This window comes from Exophiala spinifera (genome assembly GCF_000836115.1).
Source record: "Exophiala spinifera strain CBS 89968 unplaced genomic scaffold supercont1.3, whole genome shotgun sequence".
NCBI classification, from domain to species: domain Eukaryota; kingdom Fungi; phylum Ascomycota; class Eurotiomycetes; order Chaetothyriales; family Herpotrichiellaceae; genus Exophiala; species Exophiala spinifera.
The window spans coordinates 1,697,735-1,715,561 of record NW_015622515.1 but is presented as its reverse complement, the minus strand read 5'-3'; the positions used below and the strand labels follow the sequence as shown (position 1 = coordinate 1,715,561).

Here is a 17,827-nt window from a genome sequence, read left to right as displayed (position 1 = left end):
TACTTTTTTCTTCTCGTTGACCGTGGCCCTCGGTAGTCTGGCGTTGAAAAAGAGAGGTATACAAGCAATTTACCTCGGGTCGTCCACGAACGATCACTTGCGCGGATGTACCGGTGTTGTGGGCTTGTCTTGTAATTATTGTCTTTGACAGGAGGAGATCTTTCTTTATTGGTGGGCGATGCAAGGGATGGTCATCTAGCTAATGTATTAGTGCATAAGCAGGAAAACCAGGCTTGCTGCTCTACTTGTATATACACTGTGAATATATCTTCCCGTTTATGGAATCATGTCGTCCCAGCACCTGACTGGGTACCCTTGGTGAGGCCCAATTCCTCGTAGAACGGGTCCGTCTTGGGCTCTCTGCCGAGGAACTCAATCAGCGTCGTCATCTCGTCCTGGCTACCGCCCTTCTCGAGCACCGTATGTCGGTAACGTCGACCCTCCTTCGGGTCCATGGGGTCCTTCCTAAAGACACTGTAGAACATGTCTGTAGAGTAGACCAGCGAGCTGAGGTAACCATAGTAACCTGGGTGTCCTACGTTAGTACCCACACCGGAGAAATGCTCTCGGGAAAGGAAGACAACTCACCGGCGTCGTAACCGCCCATCAAATGGCCAAAAGTGGCCTGTCCATTGCCCCATTTGTTACCCTCACCCAGGACTTCAGGTCCGTCGATCTTGCTGATGTCCTTTCGCAGAGCATTATAGGTTTCGGAAATATCCATGGATTCGATGCTGGCGTGGTCGCGAGGTTCGTGGATAGTCATGTCGAAGATACCAAAATGGAGCTGTCGAAGATTGAAAAGTGCGCCGTTGAGGTTCTTGGTCTTGATCAACTTCTGGATCAGATCGTCCGGGATTCGTTCCTCCGGCCTTGCGCTATTTGAGCCCGCAGCTTCCTTCCAGGAGTCGTAGTATTCTGGCGACAACGTGGAATAGTGCCTGCTCAGTGCACGCAGCTGTGATGGAGTCCAACACCAGTTCTCGAGCATTTGACTTGGTGCTTCGACAAAGTCCCTAACGGTGTTGGTTCCATGGAACCGTGAATAGGTGGTTCGAGAGACAAGGTCATGGATACCGTGGCCAAGCTCATGGAATAACGTGGTGACTTCTTCGTGCTTGAGCAGACTGGGTTTCTTGGCCGTAGGTTTGGAGAAGTTGCAAACAAGCGCGGTTGCGGGATACCTCCTCGTACCGTTTGTATGGAGGAACCCTGGTTGCAGATTGAAGTTTGCAGCATGTCCGTACTTGCCATTACGTGGGAAGAGATCTAGGTAAAGGTAGCCAACAAACCCACCGCCTTCCCCTTCATCGTCCCATACACTGAATACCTGAACTTCCTCATGCCACACAATATCATCACCCTTGCCAGAAGGAGATATACTGTCCCGGTCTTTGCCGACGACTTCAACGAAGACCAGACCAAAGAGCTGCTCAAAAATCTCGAGCATGCCCCGGATTGTGGTTTGCAAAGGGAAGTATTCCGAGATCAACTGTTGATCGAGCTGGTAATCTTTCTCTTCCATCATTCGGTCGTAGAACCTGTGGTCCCAGAGGTAGTATCGACCATCGAATTGTTCACCCCGAGATTCAAGATCGGCTTTCTTCATTTTTTTCAGCGTCTCAATTTCGTCCAACCCCCCCTGGCTTAACCGCTGGCGCAGATCACCGAGGAAATCGTCGACGGTCTTGGGGGTCTTCGCCATCTTGTCTTCGATTCTGAAAGCAGCGTGGTTTGGATATCCCAGTAGTCGAGCAGCTTCATCTCTCAGCAATATGGCCTCCTGGAAGAGTGGAACATTCTGATTGCATTTGTTCTCGTTCGCCACGAAGACTTTCTTTCGGGTCTCACTATTGGTGGCATACTTGAGCGTGGGAAAGAGGTCCGGGTACTTGAAGGTCAACCAATACTTGTCTCCCTCCTTCTTCAGGATGGACAGGACATCCTCGGGGACACCGTCCAGCTCTTCAGCGGTAAACCACAGTCCACCCTTTTCTTCGTTCAGATTCTTGGAGAAAGCAATTCCGAGCTGACTAAGTCTCTTCTTGATTTCCTTGAAACGGTCACGTTTTGGGCCAGCCGGAATATTCAATCCATTACGGACGAAGCCCTTGTGTTCCTTTTGGAGGAGTCTCTGCGATTCAGGGTCCAACTTGTCCGCTTTCTTGAGCGCAGCGTCCACAAGCTTGAAGACATCTTCCCGCATGGCAGCCTCGATGCTGTAGTCATCCATGAGCTTTTCAGCCTCGGTGGAGGCATCACGCAGTGCTTGGTCCGTGGAGACAGATTGGTAGAAGCCAAGGATATGCGCTTTCAGAGTCTGCAAGTTCTCGTCATGTGCCATTGGCAGAAGTACGTTCTGGAAGGTAGCATCTTTCTCCGCAATTTGGGCAACAATGTCGTCTGTGACCTTCTTGGACTGCGCAAGCATTTCCTTTGTGTCCTTCACAACCGACTCGGGCGTTGCCGTGAAACTTGGAGGTGCCTGCGGTGGCTTACGAAACTTGGGCGAAGCCATGGCGGATGTAGTGACAGGTCTGAAGGAACTGGAAGACGTGGTCGCTGGCTTGAAGGGCCTTATCTGGTTCAGGATTGAACCTAGGCGGGCAGAGGTACGGAAGGGAGCCAGGATGATGAGAGAGATGACGGAGAAGAGAGCGGCGGAGGTGATGAGGATGAGGAGAGCCCTTGGTCGAGCCAGGATGACAGATTAAACAGGTCACTTTTAGTTCATGGATAAAAAATATAGCTTCAGATGCGTGCCTGCTTTAGATAGCCAGCTTCGAGCGTCCGATGCACAACACCGAGAAAGCGACGACACGGAGACTGTAAGAGTACCTCGTAGTAACAGGCCATGCGGAGAAGATAATACGGTGGATCATGAAATACGGCGCACCATAGCATCAAGACCTTTTCCTGCACGTCCTCGTCATGAGGCAGTGATACCTCTGTTGCACTAAGCTCCGCCAGACATTGGCCAGCTTGACGAGGAGAGAATGAAATAAAGCAGGTGAGAGCCTCGGGTTGGGTTGATTTTTTGGGACCATGAGGTCGAAGCGGGCAAATACAACATGGCCTCTCTGCTGCTGATGTAGATACGCTCAAGCCAATGAACTTTCAGATCGGCGCTCACAAGGCACTGGGTCCAGAGAAGATCGAGGTTACTCAGCTTCGGCACTTTGGCATCGCAAAGGGCGTGGATTGAAGGGCACGATTTGATCACCCAGAAATCATACAAAGCTGGCACATACTTAAATCAGTCGTTTCCCAATGGTCGAAAATCAACGACATACCGTTGACAACACTTCATGTCTACATCATGGAGGCCTTTCAGCTCAACGAGACGATATCCCTGAAGACAAACAACCATACTTACACAATTCGATATCGCATTCTTGGAAAGCCGGGAGGTTACCCCCTTATCTTCGTCCACGGCACGCCATGGTCGTCGAAAGTGTGGGCTCCGTACGCACAAGCCTTTTCCTCGACCTTCCGAGTCTACCTGTTCGACAATCCGGGATATGGTGAATCTCCTGGCGGCACGCCGACATCAGACTCTGAAAGCGAACCGAATGTCTCCCTGGCTAGCCAAGCAGAGGCCTTTGCTGCCCTCGTCGAAGCATGGAAACTGACCGAGCCGCCCCATGTCGTAGTGCATGACTTTGGTGGTATCATATCACTCAGGGCATATCTTTGTCATGGTATTCAGTATGCGAGCTTGTGCATGGTCGATCCACTGGCAGTTAGCCCCTTTGGGTCCCCTCTTTTTCGTCTGATAGCCACAAACGCGACGATATTCAACAACCTCCCGAGTCACTTGGCCGAGGCGTTGGTCCGTTCTTACATCCGCGAAGCAGCCTTCGAACCATTGAGCCAATCGATTGAAGATATGCTAGTTAAGCCATGGACAGTCGATGGTCTTCAAGGAATGACGGGTTACACCCGGCAGGTGAGGCAAGCAGATGGCCGAGACATCGAGGAGGTAGAACAGCGGTATCACGAAGTGGGCAGGGCAATACCTGTCAAGATCATCTGGGGAGAAGAAGATGTTTGGATTCCCGTGAACGTGGCCCAGGAACTTGCACAGATGATTGGAACCGACGAGGTGGTCATTGTTAAGAACGCCGGGCATCTGATCCATTACGATCAGCCCGTACGGCTGGCCGTGGAGCTCAGTACGTGGCTTGAGAAGGTCAAAAAGGATAGATAAAATGTAAGCAATGTAGCCTTTAAACACCAGATCCATGTATTTCAAGCGCCGTAGGATGCAGGGTATACCATAACCAATGTCATGATTCGGATTGGACCGTTTGACTATGCTGTCTTAGTACAATGGTTGATTGGGAGCTGGAGCAACTTACGAGAGCCAATCCATGCCTTCGGTGATGCCTTTACCATCGATCACCGAACAGGCCACGATGCTCCAATTCCGATCTCTTAACTCGCTCAATTTCAGAGCTTCAGAAATCTCTCCGGCGCCTTGCGCTCCAGGCTACAACGTGTAAGTCGCACGTACTCAAGGACATGTGGCTTTACATACCTGGTCTTGCTTGTTTGCAAAGACTAGCAAAGCAGCGTCTCTCAGCTCATCTTCATTCAGCATGGATCGGAGCTCATCGGCAGCTATCTCTAACCGCTCGATATCCGTGGAGTCGATAACGAATATCACGGCAGCGGTATTGGCATAATACGATCTCCAGTAGGGTCTTATGGACGTCTGGCCACCGAGATCCCAGACGTCGAAATTGAGGCTGCCATACTGCACGGACCTTAGTGGCATCAGACGCCGTCCAACTGGCCTTTGCGATGTACTCACTCAACATTGAACCCAACCGTCGGAATTGTTGTCACCACTTCCCCGATCTGCAATCATTTAGTGAAGCGCCGAATACGCGGTTGATGGAACTGACCTTGAGTCGGTAGAGAAGTGTGGTCTTGCCGGCATTGTCCTTTGATGACCATCAGTGAGTGTGCAAACTTTCCAAGATGTTCGAGACCGTACGAGACCAAGAATCAATATCCGGATAGCCTTCTTGCCCCAAATAAGGTTGGAAAGGTATTTCGACACTAGACCTCCCATGTCTATTTGGCTCAAATGATCACACGTGAAGTTCGCGGGAACAAAGGCGGTTACAAAACCATGCCGCTACTCTAGCCGACTCGATCTGTGAGAGAGCAACCTGTGCTGCTGCTGTGACTTGATGTTGTTTGGCTATAGCTGGGGTGCTGGTGTAGTCGTGGAGGGCAAGTATCGTGCTGCTGATGAGGTGTCGGTGATGGTGGCTATTCTGACCAGATCGTCGAGAAGTCGAAGTTGTGAAGGAGCCTTCAAAGTGTTATGCATGTCAAGCCACCTTGCACCGCCACAACTCTATGCATTCGTGCGCCACAGCAACAACAGGAAGCGAGGGATGCGGAGGATTGACACTCATTCTGTCAGTACTGAAGATACTTATACCTGCACTTCTGCAGTCTGTGCATCACTCGCCTTTTCTCACTAAACACGACCTGAGGACCAAACAATGAGCACACAAGCAAGATAACAAGTAATACCCAGTATCCTACCGCGTTCATCCCCGAACAATAAACGTTCATTCGCGCACGGCAGACAAAAAGATGGTGGGCAAAAAGAGTGGAAAGGCGCTTTTGCGCGAGGAGGGCCTCGAAAGGACAGACAACAACATGGAGTTGACATCTTGGCCTCAGATCATGTCAATTAACCAAAAGAACTATTATACGGGTGCGCAGGCACTTGACCTTGAATCGCATGGTCTTAAACTGACAAGGTGTGGACAGAGTACCTCAAACGAGACGAGCAGATTTTAGCAGTCCGATCTCAGCAAGAGGAAGCCCGGAACAAGTTAATAAAACAGCATAAAGACCGAGACCGGGCATTGGCACAAGGAAAGCCTGTGGGACCGGACGGCGACATTGACATGGAAGAGGGCGAGGATGAGGAGGAAGCTGAAGACGAAGCTTCCAGTGGCGCTAAGACTATTGTCATCCATCTTGGGTCGCAGAATCTCAGAGTTGGCCTCGCAAACGATGCTCTTCCCAAGACCGTCCCGATGGTCATTGCACGACGTGCCCCCATGGCTGAAAGCGAGGAGAACGATGGCGAACCGGCACCGAAACGAGCAAAGCTAGACAATGGTCGATATCCTCCAGAGCCAGAAAAGCGTTTCGGGGAAGATTTCCAGAAAAAGTTCTCCGCCATGTCGAATGACTTGAAAGTCAGAATGAGAATGAACAAGCGAAAAGTGCTGCCTCAGTCCAGAGACATGGTCACAAGCTACAATCGAAGGAATACCTTCGAGACCATAACAGAACACAATGACACCATGCGCATTGAATGGACCGACACAGGAGGCGACGGAAAGGATGCTCCAGAATACATCACCGGAAAAGCTGCTTTGCGGATCCCAGACCAGTCCACGCCTCGCTACAAGCTCTACTGGCCAATTAAGCTTGGTTGGTTCAATGAAGCCGATTACCCTTCGAAACGGTTCCTGTATGAAGACATTCGGCTCATCGTCGAAGATGCGATCAAATCACAACTGGAGCTCAAGATTCGCACTCGAAGCGATTGGGGTCAATACAGCTGTGTTATTGTCATCCCCGACTATTATGAGAGGATGTATGTCACGAGTCTTCTCGACATGGCTATAACAGAGTTCGGCTTTGGCCGAGTGTGCTTCATCCAAGAAAGTTTGGCCGCGTCCTTCGGTGCAGGTTTCACCACCTGTTGTATAGTTGATATTGGCGCACAAAAAACCGCCATTTCATGTGTCGAAGATGGCATGGTGATTGAGAATTCGCGAGTCAACTTGAAGTACGGTGGCAGAGACATCACTGAAGCTTTTGTGAAGATGGTTATCTATAACCATTTCCCATATGCGGAAATCAACCTGAACCGACGTTTTGATTTTCAGCTTGCAGAAGAACTGAAGCAGAAATTCTGCACCATGAATGAGGCCGATATCTCTGTTCAATTGTACGACTTTCATCTCAGGGCTCCTGGGCAGGAAACTAGAAAGTACACATTCAAAATCTACGATGAAGTCATTTTGGCGCCAATGGGACTGTTCAGACCACAGATCTTCAATGAATCAGGGAAGCTTGAAGGCCGGCGGAAATTGATCGACAAATCCTACGACATATACGACGGCAAGCCCAACGATCCAAGTTCGACTGCTCAGGCGGAGATACTCACCTCAATTGCTCCAGACGAAGTTTTGACCACGACTAAGAACAACCCTAAAACAAACGGCGTCACCAACGGCACCACCAACGGCGCCAAGGAAGAATCCCACAACGCATCTCGCCGTCCATCATTCAGCAACATCAAGGAGATGGACGCTACCCCTCAGCCATCTGCAGCGAGCTCTCCTGCCCGACAGCTAGACGGTACGCCGCAACCAGATGACGCCGATGGCGCTGCCCCTCGTGACGAGAAGCCCAAGGTGGAAGAAGAGGTAGAAGAACCATTGAGCATCGAACGACGTGATGACATCCTACCAATCTATCCTCTCCCCAACGCAATTGTCACTTCCATCACTCATGCCGCTAAAAACTCACCTCAGAAGACAAGTGATCTCCTCAGTAGCATTATGCTTACAGGAGGCACCAGCATTATCCCTGGCTTGGCAGGGCATCTAGAGGATACTCTCAAAGGCATCCTACCCGGCTACGGCAAAGATATTCTGATTTCGCGGCCTCCAAGGGAGCTTGATCCGCAAGTCGTTGCGTGGAAGGGCGGCGCAGTCTTTGGGCGGATGAGTCGAACCAATGATAGCTGGGTGACCCCCTTTCTGTATGAGATGCTAGGAGAGCGGATTCTGGCGCACAAACTAATGTGGGCATGGTGAGCGCGACTCCCTTCCGGGGCTGGGGACAATGAAGGTATATCTCGCTTCAATGTAAAAGCGTTCTCTTTTGCTCAATCAACCACGAATAACTTACTCGAAAAAGTTATGGAAATCAAGATAGATGTTCATTCAGTGCTAATGTCCTGTTGTATGATATATCTGGCACCTCAAGCTATCCTCATTACCGTGCCCTGACTTTGTGTGGGTCCTGACTGAAATTTCCTGGTAATTATGACTTCGACCAAGATATCCGGAATAGCGATTGTCACCGTCCGGTTGGTCAGCAGTAACTTCAAAGCAGTAAAGAAACGGATCAACCTCGTAAGTGGAGGTCAAGGTATCTCATGTCGAAGCGAGGCCGGAGAATGAACGATAGATCCAAACCCCCATTTGCCTCACCTGCTCGATCAGAGATGAGATGTGGGAAACTTTGCCTTCAGCCAACCCAGCAACGCCTCGCCAAACTCCTTTGGCCGGTCTAAGTGAGCCCAATGTCCCGAGTCGACCAGAATTTTGGTACAGTCTGGCGTCCAACCGGCTTTGATACTGGCGTCACATATCTCGGTGCGGCAGACGCAATCCTTGATACCACCCCAGAAAAAATGCGGCACCTTGACCACGTAGTTCTCGCGGGGGATGGCGGCCATTGCCTTGTCTTGAGATCCAAAGGTAGCAGCTCGGTAGTAATTGAGCGGCGCATCCAAATTGCCAGACGCGAATCTGTCGAACCACGCACGCCGCCGTTCTTCAGTGGCATAGGGCATGACCGGCACCTTTGTGTCTTGCTCGACGAAATCGCGAGCCCCGTCCTCCTTGCACAGCGTCCGAAGCCAGAGCTCCGGCTCGGCCGCGTGGAGTAAAGTCCACACAGAGTCGAGGTGGGAGTCTAGAACTGTCGCACCGTCAGGCGCAGTGAACAGCTTCCAGTACCAGAATGTGCCGTAGCCAAAGTTCTTGGCGGACATCTTCAGGGCCGCATCCAGATCAAAGGGCGTTATGGACGGCGCGTTATATGCTGCGTTGAGCAACACCAAGCCGATCACACGGTCGGGGTGGAAGTTGTAGAAGCGCTGAGCGAGCGGAGAACCCTATCAAGGCTAGGTCAATACCCACCAAAGGAAACAAGGATGGGGTGGCTTTCATGAGGCCCGACTGACCCAATCGTGTCCTGTGCTGACGACTTTGTCAACACCTTCATGGTCGATGATCTCCTTCATATCCTGGGCCAGCAGTTGGTAGTCGTATGCCTCTCGCTCTGCCGGTTTCGAGGTTCCACCATATCCCAGACAGTCGATTGCGATGATGCCGTACCCGTTGGGAAGAAGATAGTCGCGGACGACATCGGAGAATTCTTCAGGTGAGTCGGGGAAGCCATGGATCATGAGCAATGTGGGAAGGCCGGGCCTGGCGACTTTGACATAACAGTTGTATGTGAAGCCGCGGGAGACGTGAACGTTCTTTTTCTCGAGGAGGTCCATGTTGTCCGGTGCTGCCTGGCTTGACAATCAACACTTTGTCATCCTACGCAAGGACTCTCATCTTGAGATCAAGTCTGCCATGTTCAGAAGTCAGCTGCTTGAGATCAAAGGGTGCATATATAGATGCCTGACGAAGTCAGCCTGACTTCGTCCCGCCATGTCATGTATGTTGCGGAGTTGGACCAGTTCCGGCTTCATCCCGAGGATATGCTTATGGAGCGGGACATGGACGACTAGGATAATGTAGCTACACCAATGCACGTGGAACTTACTCACTAGCCGAGGATCAGTTATCTTGAATCAAAAGGGGGACAGAACAGCTCTGACCGAGTCATGGACACTGAGTCTGGATGCAAAACCTTGCACCCGCTGACCTCGGCACTCGTATACAACAACGAATACCATTATGTACTGTATGTAAGATCAGGGTGTCACACCTGGTGGAGGATTCCTGCTTAGGTAAGTCAATAAAGAGGGGATTGATGATCACGTGATCCACCTTGTCTCGACGTGCACCATTGGTCAATCTTTTTTCTCTGGGGAAGACAAGGCTCGAGTAGCAAGGAACAAGACCTCGTCCAATTTGCGAAGATGATACGGATACCATCCAGCGACCTCGACGAGAGATAGGGCTATCCAGCTGACCTGTTTCTGAGCTGGAAATATATGTCGCAAAGATGGGTTGTTCAGAAAATCGATATGCGTCCGTGGAAAGTGGTGCAGGTTGGTCCATCAGCCCAATGCGAGAATATGCGGTTCAATGCATTTACTGACAACCCTGTGGTCCCTGCAGAAGTTGCAGAATGCACGTAGCCCAGGCAGTTATCCTTCTTTGTCTTCCCTGAAACCGTTTGCACGGCTACGGCTAGCAACACTTCGAACCCTTGAGCCGTCCATCCTCTCTGTCCGCTGCTTGCATACAGAAGCACTCCAATCAAGCCCCCCTCCCAGTGATGATGGCATTCATTGGAATCCATTAGACCACCCAAAGACAGGACTCAGAAATGAAACACCGGAAGCATGGACGGAACAAGAGGAAAGCCTCCCGTTCGAACAACAACAACAACAACCAGATGGTGCGGAAAATAATGGCCTGACGAAGGCCGCTCTCGGACAAACATATACCGTACAGGAGTCAAGACTTTTCAACTTGAAATTGCCTCCAGTAAACCTTCAATCATCCATAGAGACATTAAAACTAGCACGAGGGCTTGGTCTGCCGGAAGATGAACTTGTTCTTGATCCGTACGATCGGGCTCCTCCAGAAGGACAGCCCCGATCTGGAAAGGGCCGGCGCAGAGAATTAGCACCTGCTATTCGAATGCGATTGGCCTTCTTGCAAAAAACATCGCTGCCTCATATGAAGGAGATGGCCGCTAGAAGAGCAAAGCTTCCCATCGCTGCGCATGATCAGATCGTGGGCGAGAAGTCCCTCATCAACACCATCAATTGCTCCGATGTAACAGTCGTTTTGGCCAAAACGGTAATTTTGTCCTCCCAAATGAAGACGCAGTCGATTCCAAGGCAGCAGCTAGCTACCTACGTACTCCGCTGCACTTCATACCAATACGTCTTGCTGATGAAATTTAGGGCTCTGGCAAAACAACTCAAGTGCCTCAGATAATTCTTGAAAATGCTATCCTTAGAAATCAAGGTCCGGACACGACCATTCTCTGTGCCGAACCACGACGAATCGCAGCCACTTCTACCGCCCGTCGCATTGCTTACGAGCGAGACGAAGCCCTTGGCCAGTCAGTTGGCTACCAGATTCGCAACGAGCTTAAACTTCCCAACGAGCGCGGGTCCATCACATTGTGTACTACGGGGATCCTCCTACATCGCTTGTTGACCCGGGGCTGGCCATTCCTACAACGGTATTCCCATATCATACTTGACGAAGTCCATGAGCGTGATGCCCAGCTTGATTTGGTCTTGTCTCTCATACGAAGACATATCCAAACTCTCAAGGAGTGCGGACTTGATTATCCAAAGATCATTCTCATGAGTGCCACGATTGATCCAAGCTCTTTCTTGAACTATTTCGTCCGTTCATCCGAACCAGGCACCCTGACGGCCTGCTCTTTCGAGGTTGGGGGCAGTGGCCATCCTGTCAATACCCTTTATCTGCCAGAAATTTTGAATGAGCTCGCTGTGGGCAAGGATCTGCATCCTACGATGCAAGCTCTGCTCCAGGGGAAGACCGCCAAATCTAGTGCTGATTACATCAAGAACGAATTAATTTATGGAGCCTTGCACCAAGGAACTGGGCAGGAAGCCAACTCTGAAGATGCAAACGTCGGCGAGACTTGCTCTGTGACAGCCTTTGATGCCAGCACAACTTCATCCGTATCTACACCCAGTAGCCACTACCTAGGCTTGGTAACGGCGGTGATCGCACATCTAGCGTCGACGAAGCCTGAAGGCGATGTGCTAGTCTTTTTACCTGGCAAGCTAGACATCGACACCATTTATGACCTTCTAAGAGATATGAAACCTATGGGTATTGACTTCGAAGATGAGAGGAGATTTAGAATCTTCAAGCTACACTCGGCATTCCGAGATACAAATGACAATGTCTTCACAAGAGTTCCCATCGGTTGCCGAAGGATTGTGCTGGCGACGAACATTGCCGAGACTTCAATCACGTTGCCCGAAGTGGTCTACGTCGTGGATGCTGGAAAGATGAGGAATAGCATCTACGATCCACTGACTTTCAAGCGAAGCCTACCTTACGAATGGATTAGCAAGACGAGCATGATCCAGCGCCGTGGACGGGCAGGGCGGGTTTCACCGGGAAACTATTATGCACTTTTCACAGAGGAACGTTGTCGCACGTTCAGGCCGATGGCGCGTCCCAAGATAACTGTATCTAATCTTGCTGATGTTGTTCTGCTTTTGGCTGCACATCCAAACCACGGCGATGCCGGCGACTCTTCCAGCCCCAGAGAATTCTTGCGAGGCATGATCGATCCACCGAGTGAAGATGCTATTGACTCGGCGTATAGAGACTTGCAGAGTCTGAGTGCACTCGACAGTGATGGCAATATAACTCGGGTTGGTGCATTCCTTGCAGACATGAACGTACACGCCGCATCTGCAAAGGGAGTCTTGCTTGGGACTGTTTTCGGTTGCCTTGAACCTATGGTCATTCTCGCTTGCCACGATTTCAACAACCCTCTGATCCACAACGCTGAACTCAGCATCGGTCAAGTACGAGAGTCCAAGCGTCACTTCGACCGTGATTCAGAAAGTGACCTCTCTATTCTCATCGACGCTTTTCGACAGTATCATGCCGCTTCCCAAGCCGGCGACGAACTTCTCATGAGTCAGCTTAGCGAAGAACGATGCATCAAGCACAGTGCCTATGCAGAAATGATGCTGACAAGTCAAGCCGTCCATCAGACGTTGGCTAAATATGGCATGGTTGATCCACCAGCAGAGGGCCAGACGATTTTCGAAGCCATTCCAAAATTCCTCAACTATAACTCTGACAATATGGTCCTTGTGAAAGCTCTCGCAGTGAACACTGTCACTGCGGAATTGGCCGCTTGGGATGCCACCGTCAAGAAATGGACTTTGGATATCCAGAACAACGGCTACCCTTCCAGAGCCAGCATCCTTCACGAAAAGACCAGGTCAGTCCGTCGGACCAGGCGCAAGTATAGAACTGACGGTCGTCTAATTGCGTATGCATGGAAGAGCAGCAACGACGACGTGAGCGACGGAGCAGTGTGGCTCGAGAACAATTCCATGGTCACACCACTGATGCTGACTCTTTTCAGCCGCAGCGCGAGACTGGAATCGCCTCAGACCATCAAATTCAATGACTGGTTGAGGATTGAGACTCGAGTTGATGGCGTTGACGACGTATTTGCAGCTCAAAGTGCACGAATCGTTATGGAGGCTAGAAAGATGCTTGACCGGTTCCTCAACTGGACGTGGACTCGGATCTTGCCCAATGACGAGGCTGGGTTTGAGGCTGCGGCGAAGAACGTCAAAGCACACTTTGATTCCAGCGCGACCACTTGTACAATCGTCAAAGCGATTACTGAAATGCTCCGTTCAGACAATGACTTTTGGCAAGCGTATAGAGCAGAGCGTCGAGCAGACATAGAGGCAGAAGAAGCGGCTCGTGCAGAACAGGCGCTGATGCTTGCTGAGGAACGTGCTGAGGACATGGAATCTGTATCCAACAGATTTTTATTGGCTCCATATGTCGGTGAGGACGTGGAGCTTAGGGCGGAGGAAAGGAAAGAGGAGGAAGAAGAAGAAGAAGAAGACGACCAGGAAGACGAGGATGATGGCCGTGGTGGTGATGATAGTGACATGTCGCGCTAAATGCCGAATGGATGCATCAAACACCGACAGAACAAAGGTTAGGAATCTCATGTGCCGTCGGCTTCTCGGGAACAACATCGACCATTGCTTGAGTGATTGGTTTCGGTCGATCGACGTCCCGACGCCCCTCCCACCGACAACGACAGACAACAGACCGCAAACGAGAAACCGATGGGGCAATCAATAGTCGTACAATTCCTGTTCATGTCTGTCCAACGATGGCAAACGGTGGAACTTTGGCGGGTTTTAAGAGTTACATCATGCCATTTCATGCCCATGCTCATGCTGTATAATATCTGTATCAGTAGTAAACACGCACCCACGCAACCACATTGAACACACCGGTCATGGTGGTGCAAAGGTACACACTGTATCGTTGCATTGTACACAATACTCCGCACTCTCTTGACGACTTGACGACTTGATTCTTGTAGATGGATTATATATATATACGACATGCCTCCGTACGTACCGAGGTAGTTCCCCAGAACCCACCTGCCTACCAGATAGTGACAAGCAGGGAAGTATTTTCGTTTCCCTGGACATGAGCCTTTTCGTTTCAACTTTATCTATCGAAACAACCTCCCCAACAACGGCACAGCAGCATAAATGCGATCCCAGTTCTTCGCTTCCCAACCGACGCCGGGGCCCGCTCTTCCAACGACGCCCAAGCCGCCCGCGATCCACAGAGAAGCCACGGCGGCCGCGACGCCATTGACGATCCTCGTCCTCCACTTCCTGCGCACGGCGCCACTCTCGCCGCCCTCGGTGACGTACTCGCGCGAGAGGCGAAGGTACTTGGCGGCGCCGGTGACAAAGTGCCAGCTGGCGACGGCGACAAAGACGGCGTAGAAGGTGTTTGCGAACCACGGGTCTTGCGCGACGCCGTGGGCGAAGAAGCGCAACCCGACGCCCGCGCTGCTCCCCTCGACCTTGTTGGGGACCACGCGCTGCATGGCCACGTGCGCCACGAACATCGGGTACAGCGCGTACCCTGCCGCCGACGTCGTGCTGAGCGGGGCGTACCGGATCGTCTTGCGCTGCGCGTGCGTTTCGGCCCCGTGCCGTTTCGCCGTCAGGCGCCGGCGGTAGAGCCGCAGGGCGACGCCGGACAGCACGTGCGTGATGATGGGCGCGAAGATCAGCAGTGGCTCCAAGGGAAAGGACTGGTAGTACGGTCGCGTCAGGAGGAGGTAGCGGTCGCTTTGGATCGCCGACCGCGTGGCCAGCGGGATCAGAGCGGTGTTGGCGTAGTGCATTGCCAGGTAGATCGTTGGGGGCAGCGTCGAGTATTTTTGCGTCGCGCTGAGTATGTGCAGCATTCGAGACGGTGTAAGACCTAGGAAATTCGTCGTCGACGAGAAAGACCAGAGTTTCGAAGACGACGACGAAGATGGCGCGGTCGCCGGGGCCGGGAGAAGAGCGTTCGGGTCATCGTCGTCGACGTCGACGGGGGAGGGCTCGACTTCGTGCATTGGAATCGCTGAAATAGAGGACGCTCGTGTGTCGCTTGTCGTAAGAGGAGGGAGGTCGGAGGCCATGGTGGTGGTGGTGGTGGTGGTGGTGCTGCTGCTGCTGCACTCTCACTCTCTCTCTCTCTGTGTGTGTGTGTGCGTGCTGGAATGGGTGTCTCTGAGGATCCGCAGTTGGGAGTTTCTCGTGTTCACAACTCGCAACACGAGGCCGGAAAGGGTCCAAGTAAGGTTATGATGGCATCGTCGAAGACCAAGTGACACGGATAGAGAATTAGTAGAGCTTCGACCCCCGGCGAGGACTCGATGTGCAATAGTCAATTGTACTCTGAACGAATGTTTGCAGGTGTCACTCACTGCAATCCAAAAGTACAGACGGAGCAGCAGCCAATCGCAGTCGGTTGATTACACTCACGTGCAGCCTTGCGACGCTTTGTCAGATATTATGTAAGACCTGGTAATCAGGGGCTCTTCTAAACACTACTAGGGACAGACTAAAGACAGTCAAGGCTGAACCTTACAACTAACAACATCCCCGGGCCATTGATCATCGACAACAGCACTCTTCGAAGTCCACCCGACAGATGTTGCTCTACATATTAGAGTCAGTCCTGTGGTAGAGGCTGCCATATTTCCCAGCTGGTAGGCCATGGTGAATTGATGTGACTACAGGCATGTCAGTAAGCAACTGTGCCATCAGTGCCGGATCTGGACGTCGTCACGGAAGGAGAATCAGGCTTACACTGCTAAGTGTGGAATCGGCAGACCGAAACTCGAGCATTGTTGCTTGTGATCCAATTCCATTACCGTCGTTGGTGCGTTGATTACGCTAAATCGGATTTGTTGGAGAAACCTCAAGCGATACCTCACGGCGGCCAATCGATACACAATGGCCTGCGCCTGCGCGGGTGAGGACACGGCCAACTTCAGCCGCCGGACCGGGTTTGGAAAGTTATCCACAAAGTCGTCGTCCATTCCTGGCCACGTCAAGTATAACTCATGCAATTCTGAAGCGGCGATCAAGAAGGCCGACAGATATGCAACAAAAGACCCGGAAGGCGTCTCACTTGCTGAAATGTGGAGCACCTGAAGGCTGTCCCGGTGTATCTCGTAAAGAGCCTTGACGGTCTTGAATGTCAGGAGGCCACTGCCTTCACCGCGTGGATTCACAACCTCTTTGATACTCAGACGCTTCAGGGGCTTGACTTGTTCAAAGGTGGAGTTCGACACCGACTGAACAATCCGCGACGGAGTGCCATGCTTCTGTTGTATTTGCACTTCTCGTGACGGGCCACTGATGTACAGATCCTCCAAGGATCCAAGCCTGCTCAAGACATCTGCAGTTTTGAGAGGGCTCGTCTCCGAATAACCCGAGAGCCGAAGCGCCCGCAATGCTGTCAAACTTCTCAGGCTGTCCAACCGACAGGACTCAATCTCGAGCCTCAAGTCTCGGAGATGGTGGTAGTGGTCTACAACCCACTCGAGTACACTAGTGCTTACCACGGTTGCTGGCGTATTCTTGCTTGCATCCCTTGGCCCGAGCAGAGCAAGACGAGTTATACCGCTGAGTTCTGACAGGGCGCTTGTAACTCGATTGATTTCAACGAGGTATGGATGCTGACCTGGAGGCATGGCAGCGCTTATCGCCATCATTGCAAGGTATGGTTGCATCGCATTAGCCTCAATCTCCTCCAACCTTAACTGTAAGTGCGTGATGTCTTCTAGTACCTTCTTCGGCCTGTTCTGGACAAAGGTGACGAGGTGATCTTGTGAAGGACAAACCAAAGGCCGGTGGAAGAAAGACTCCCTGGCTTCGCAGTAAATCTGCTTGCAAACGCACATTAGGCTCAAATGATCGCAGGGTCTGAAGTTCAGCATCAGAAAATAGATCTGTCTGCGGACCTCGAGAGGAAGGTCGAAGAGATGATAGAAAGTAGCATGATTTCCTTTCTACCAATGGTCAATCGGTACTGTGGATATGTGCCGAGCGAAACACCTACCACACTTGACGAACCCATATGCATCTGATCTCAGTCATATCACCCAGGAGGCCGCCAATAGAGCAAATATTGAAAACACAGACTCGTTGCGATATGTGTGTGGCCCAACTTGATGCAATATATCTTGTTCCTTTTGGCTGTGTCATGTTCAGAGGCATCGAAACAGTAATTGTATGACGGGTCTGAACAAGTGGGGACTGTTGTGGTATAAAAGGGATGGGATACTCGTTTATCCCAATCGAGGGCATGGTACGGAGTACCTTATCCTACAATAGAATTTTGTGACTACACGCAGTTATGCCGATCGACGGCCTCCTTTGTGGTGCTATGGGTGACCATGTTTCGGCGCTTCGAATCGGACTACTTGACGGGATCGGGCCCTCGTGTTAGTAACATTGAAACGAGCCAGGGAGGGCAGGGGAGACGGAGTGGCGGCTTGTTTCGACCTCACAAGGGTCTTCGGATATGCTCGCCCAGATCGGTGAGAAGTGTTTGCCCACATGGGCGTCTGGTACCATCCCCAAACATCGACCAGTTCTTTGCGATAAATAAGTTGCAGCCACATGGCAACAGTGGGTGTAACACGAGTCAACACTGGACGACCAAGTAGCTTGGAAGAGGTGTTTGTATCACGATATCGCCGAGGGCAGAAGCACCACTAAAAGAGATGC

At 51.4% G+C, this 17,827-nt stretch overlaps 8 protein-coding genes across 8 annotated transcripts; 3 read left to right on the top strand and 5 right to left on the bottom strand.

Moving 5' to 3' along the window:
- Nucleotides 1-284: 284 nt before the first annotated feature.
- PV08_04364 (uncharacterized protein) lies at nucleotides 285-2,518 on the bottom strand (the record flags this gene model as incomplete). The annotated part of the gene is made up of 2 exons (XM_016378712.1): nucleotides 285-526; nucleotides 589-2,518. The coding sequence occupies 2 exons, from the start codon at nucleotides 2,516-2,518 to the stop codon at nucleotides 285-287; spliced, it is 2,172 nt and encodes a 723-aa protein (XP_016237389.1).
- An 801-nt stretch (nucleotides 2,519-3,319) lies between these two features.
- On the top strand, nucleotides 3,320-4,210 carry PV08_04363 (uncharacterized protein; the record flags this gene model as incomplete). Its single annotated transcript, XM_016378711.1, has 1 exon — nucleotides 3,320-4,210. The coding sequence occupies one exon, from the start codon at nucleotides 3,320-3,322 to the stop codon at nucleotides 4,208-4,210; it is 891 nt and encodes a 296-aa protein (XP_016237388.1).
- A 147-nt stretch (nucleotides 4,211-4,357) lies between these two features.
- On the bottom strand, nucleotides 4,358-5,080 carry PV08_04362 (uncharacterized protein; the record flags this gene model as incomplete). The annotated part of the gene is made up of 5 exons (XM_016378710.1): nucleotides 4,358-4,492; nucleotides 4,541-4,769; nucleotides 4,817-4,863; nucleotides 4,911-4,949; nucleotides 5,003-5,080. The coding sequence occupies 5 exons, from the start codon at nucleotides 5,078-5,080 to the stop codon at nucleotides 4,358-4,360; spliced, it is 528 nt and encodes a 175-aa protein (XP_016237387.1).
- A 536-nt stretch (nucleotides 5,081-5,616) lies between these two features.
- Nucleotides 5,617-7,868, top strand: PV08_04361 (uncharacterized protein; the record flags this gene model as incomplete). The annotated part of the gene is made up of 2 exons (XM_016378709.1): nucleotides 5,617-5,740; nucleotides 5,797-7,868. The coding sequence occupies 2 exons, from the start codon at nucleotides 5,617-5,619 to the stop codon at nucleotides 7,866-7,868; spliced, it is 2,196 nt and encodes a 731-aa protein (XP_016237386.1).
- A 407-nt stretch (nucleotides 7,869-8,275) lies between these two features.
- Nucleotides 8,276-9,346, bottom strand: PV08_04360 (uncharacterized protein; the record flags this gene model as incomplete). Its single annotated transcript, XM_016378708.1, has 2 exons — nucleotides 8,276-8,956; nucleotides 9,026-9,346. 2 exons carry the CDS (start codon nucleotides 9,344-9,346, stop codon nucleotides 8,276-8,278), a joined length of 1,002 nt encoding a protein of 333 aa, XP_016237385.1.
- Nucleotides 9,347-10,106: 760 nt separating this feature from the next.
- On the top strand, nucleotides 10,107-13,684 carry PV08_04359 (uncharacterized protein; the record flags this gene model as incomplete). Its single annotated transcript, XM_016378707.1, has 2 exons — nucleotides 10,107-10,829; nucleotides 10,937-13,684. The coding sequence occupies 2 exons, from the start codon at nucleotides 10,107-10,109 to the stop codon at nucleotides 13,682-13,684; spliced, it is 3,471 nt and encodes a 1,156-aa protein (XP_016237384.1).
- A 569-nt stretch (nucleotides 13,685-14,253) lies between these two features.
- Nucleotides 14,254-15,225, bottom strand: PV08_04358 (uncharacterized protein; the record flags this gene model as incomplete). The annotated part of the gene is made up of 1 exon (XM_016378706.1): nucleotides 14,254-15,225. One exon carries the CDS (start codon nucleotides 15,223-15,225, stop codon nucleotides 14,254-14,256), a length of 972 nt encoding a protein of 323 aa, XP_016237383.1.
- A 536-nt stretch (nucleotides 15,226-15,761) lies between these two features.
- Nucleotides 15,762-16,806, bottom strand: PV08_04357 (uncharacterized protein; the record flags this gene model as incomplete). The annotated part of the gene is made up of 2 exons (XM_016378705.1): nucleotides 15,762-15,822; nucleotides 15,899-16,806. 2 exons carry the CDS (start codon nucleotides 16,804-16,806, stop codon nucleotides 15,762-15,764), a joined length of 969 nt encoding a protein of 322 aa, XP_016237382.1.
- Between the last annotated feature and the right edge of the window lie 1,021 nt (nucleotides 16,807-17,827).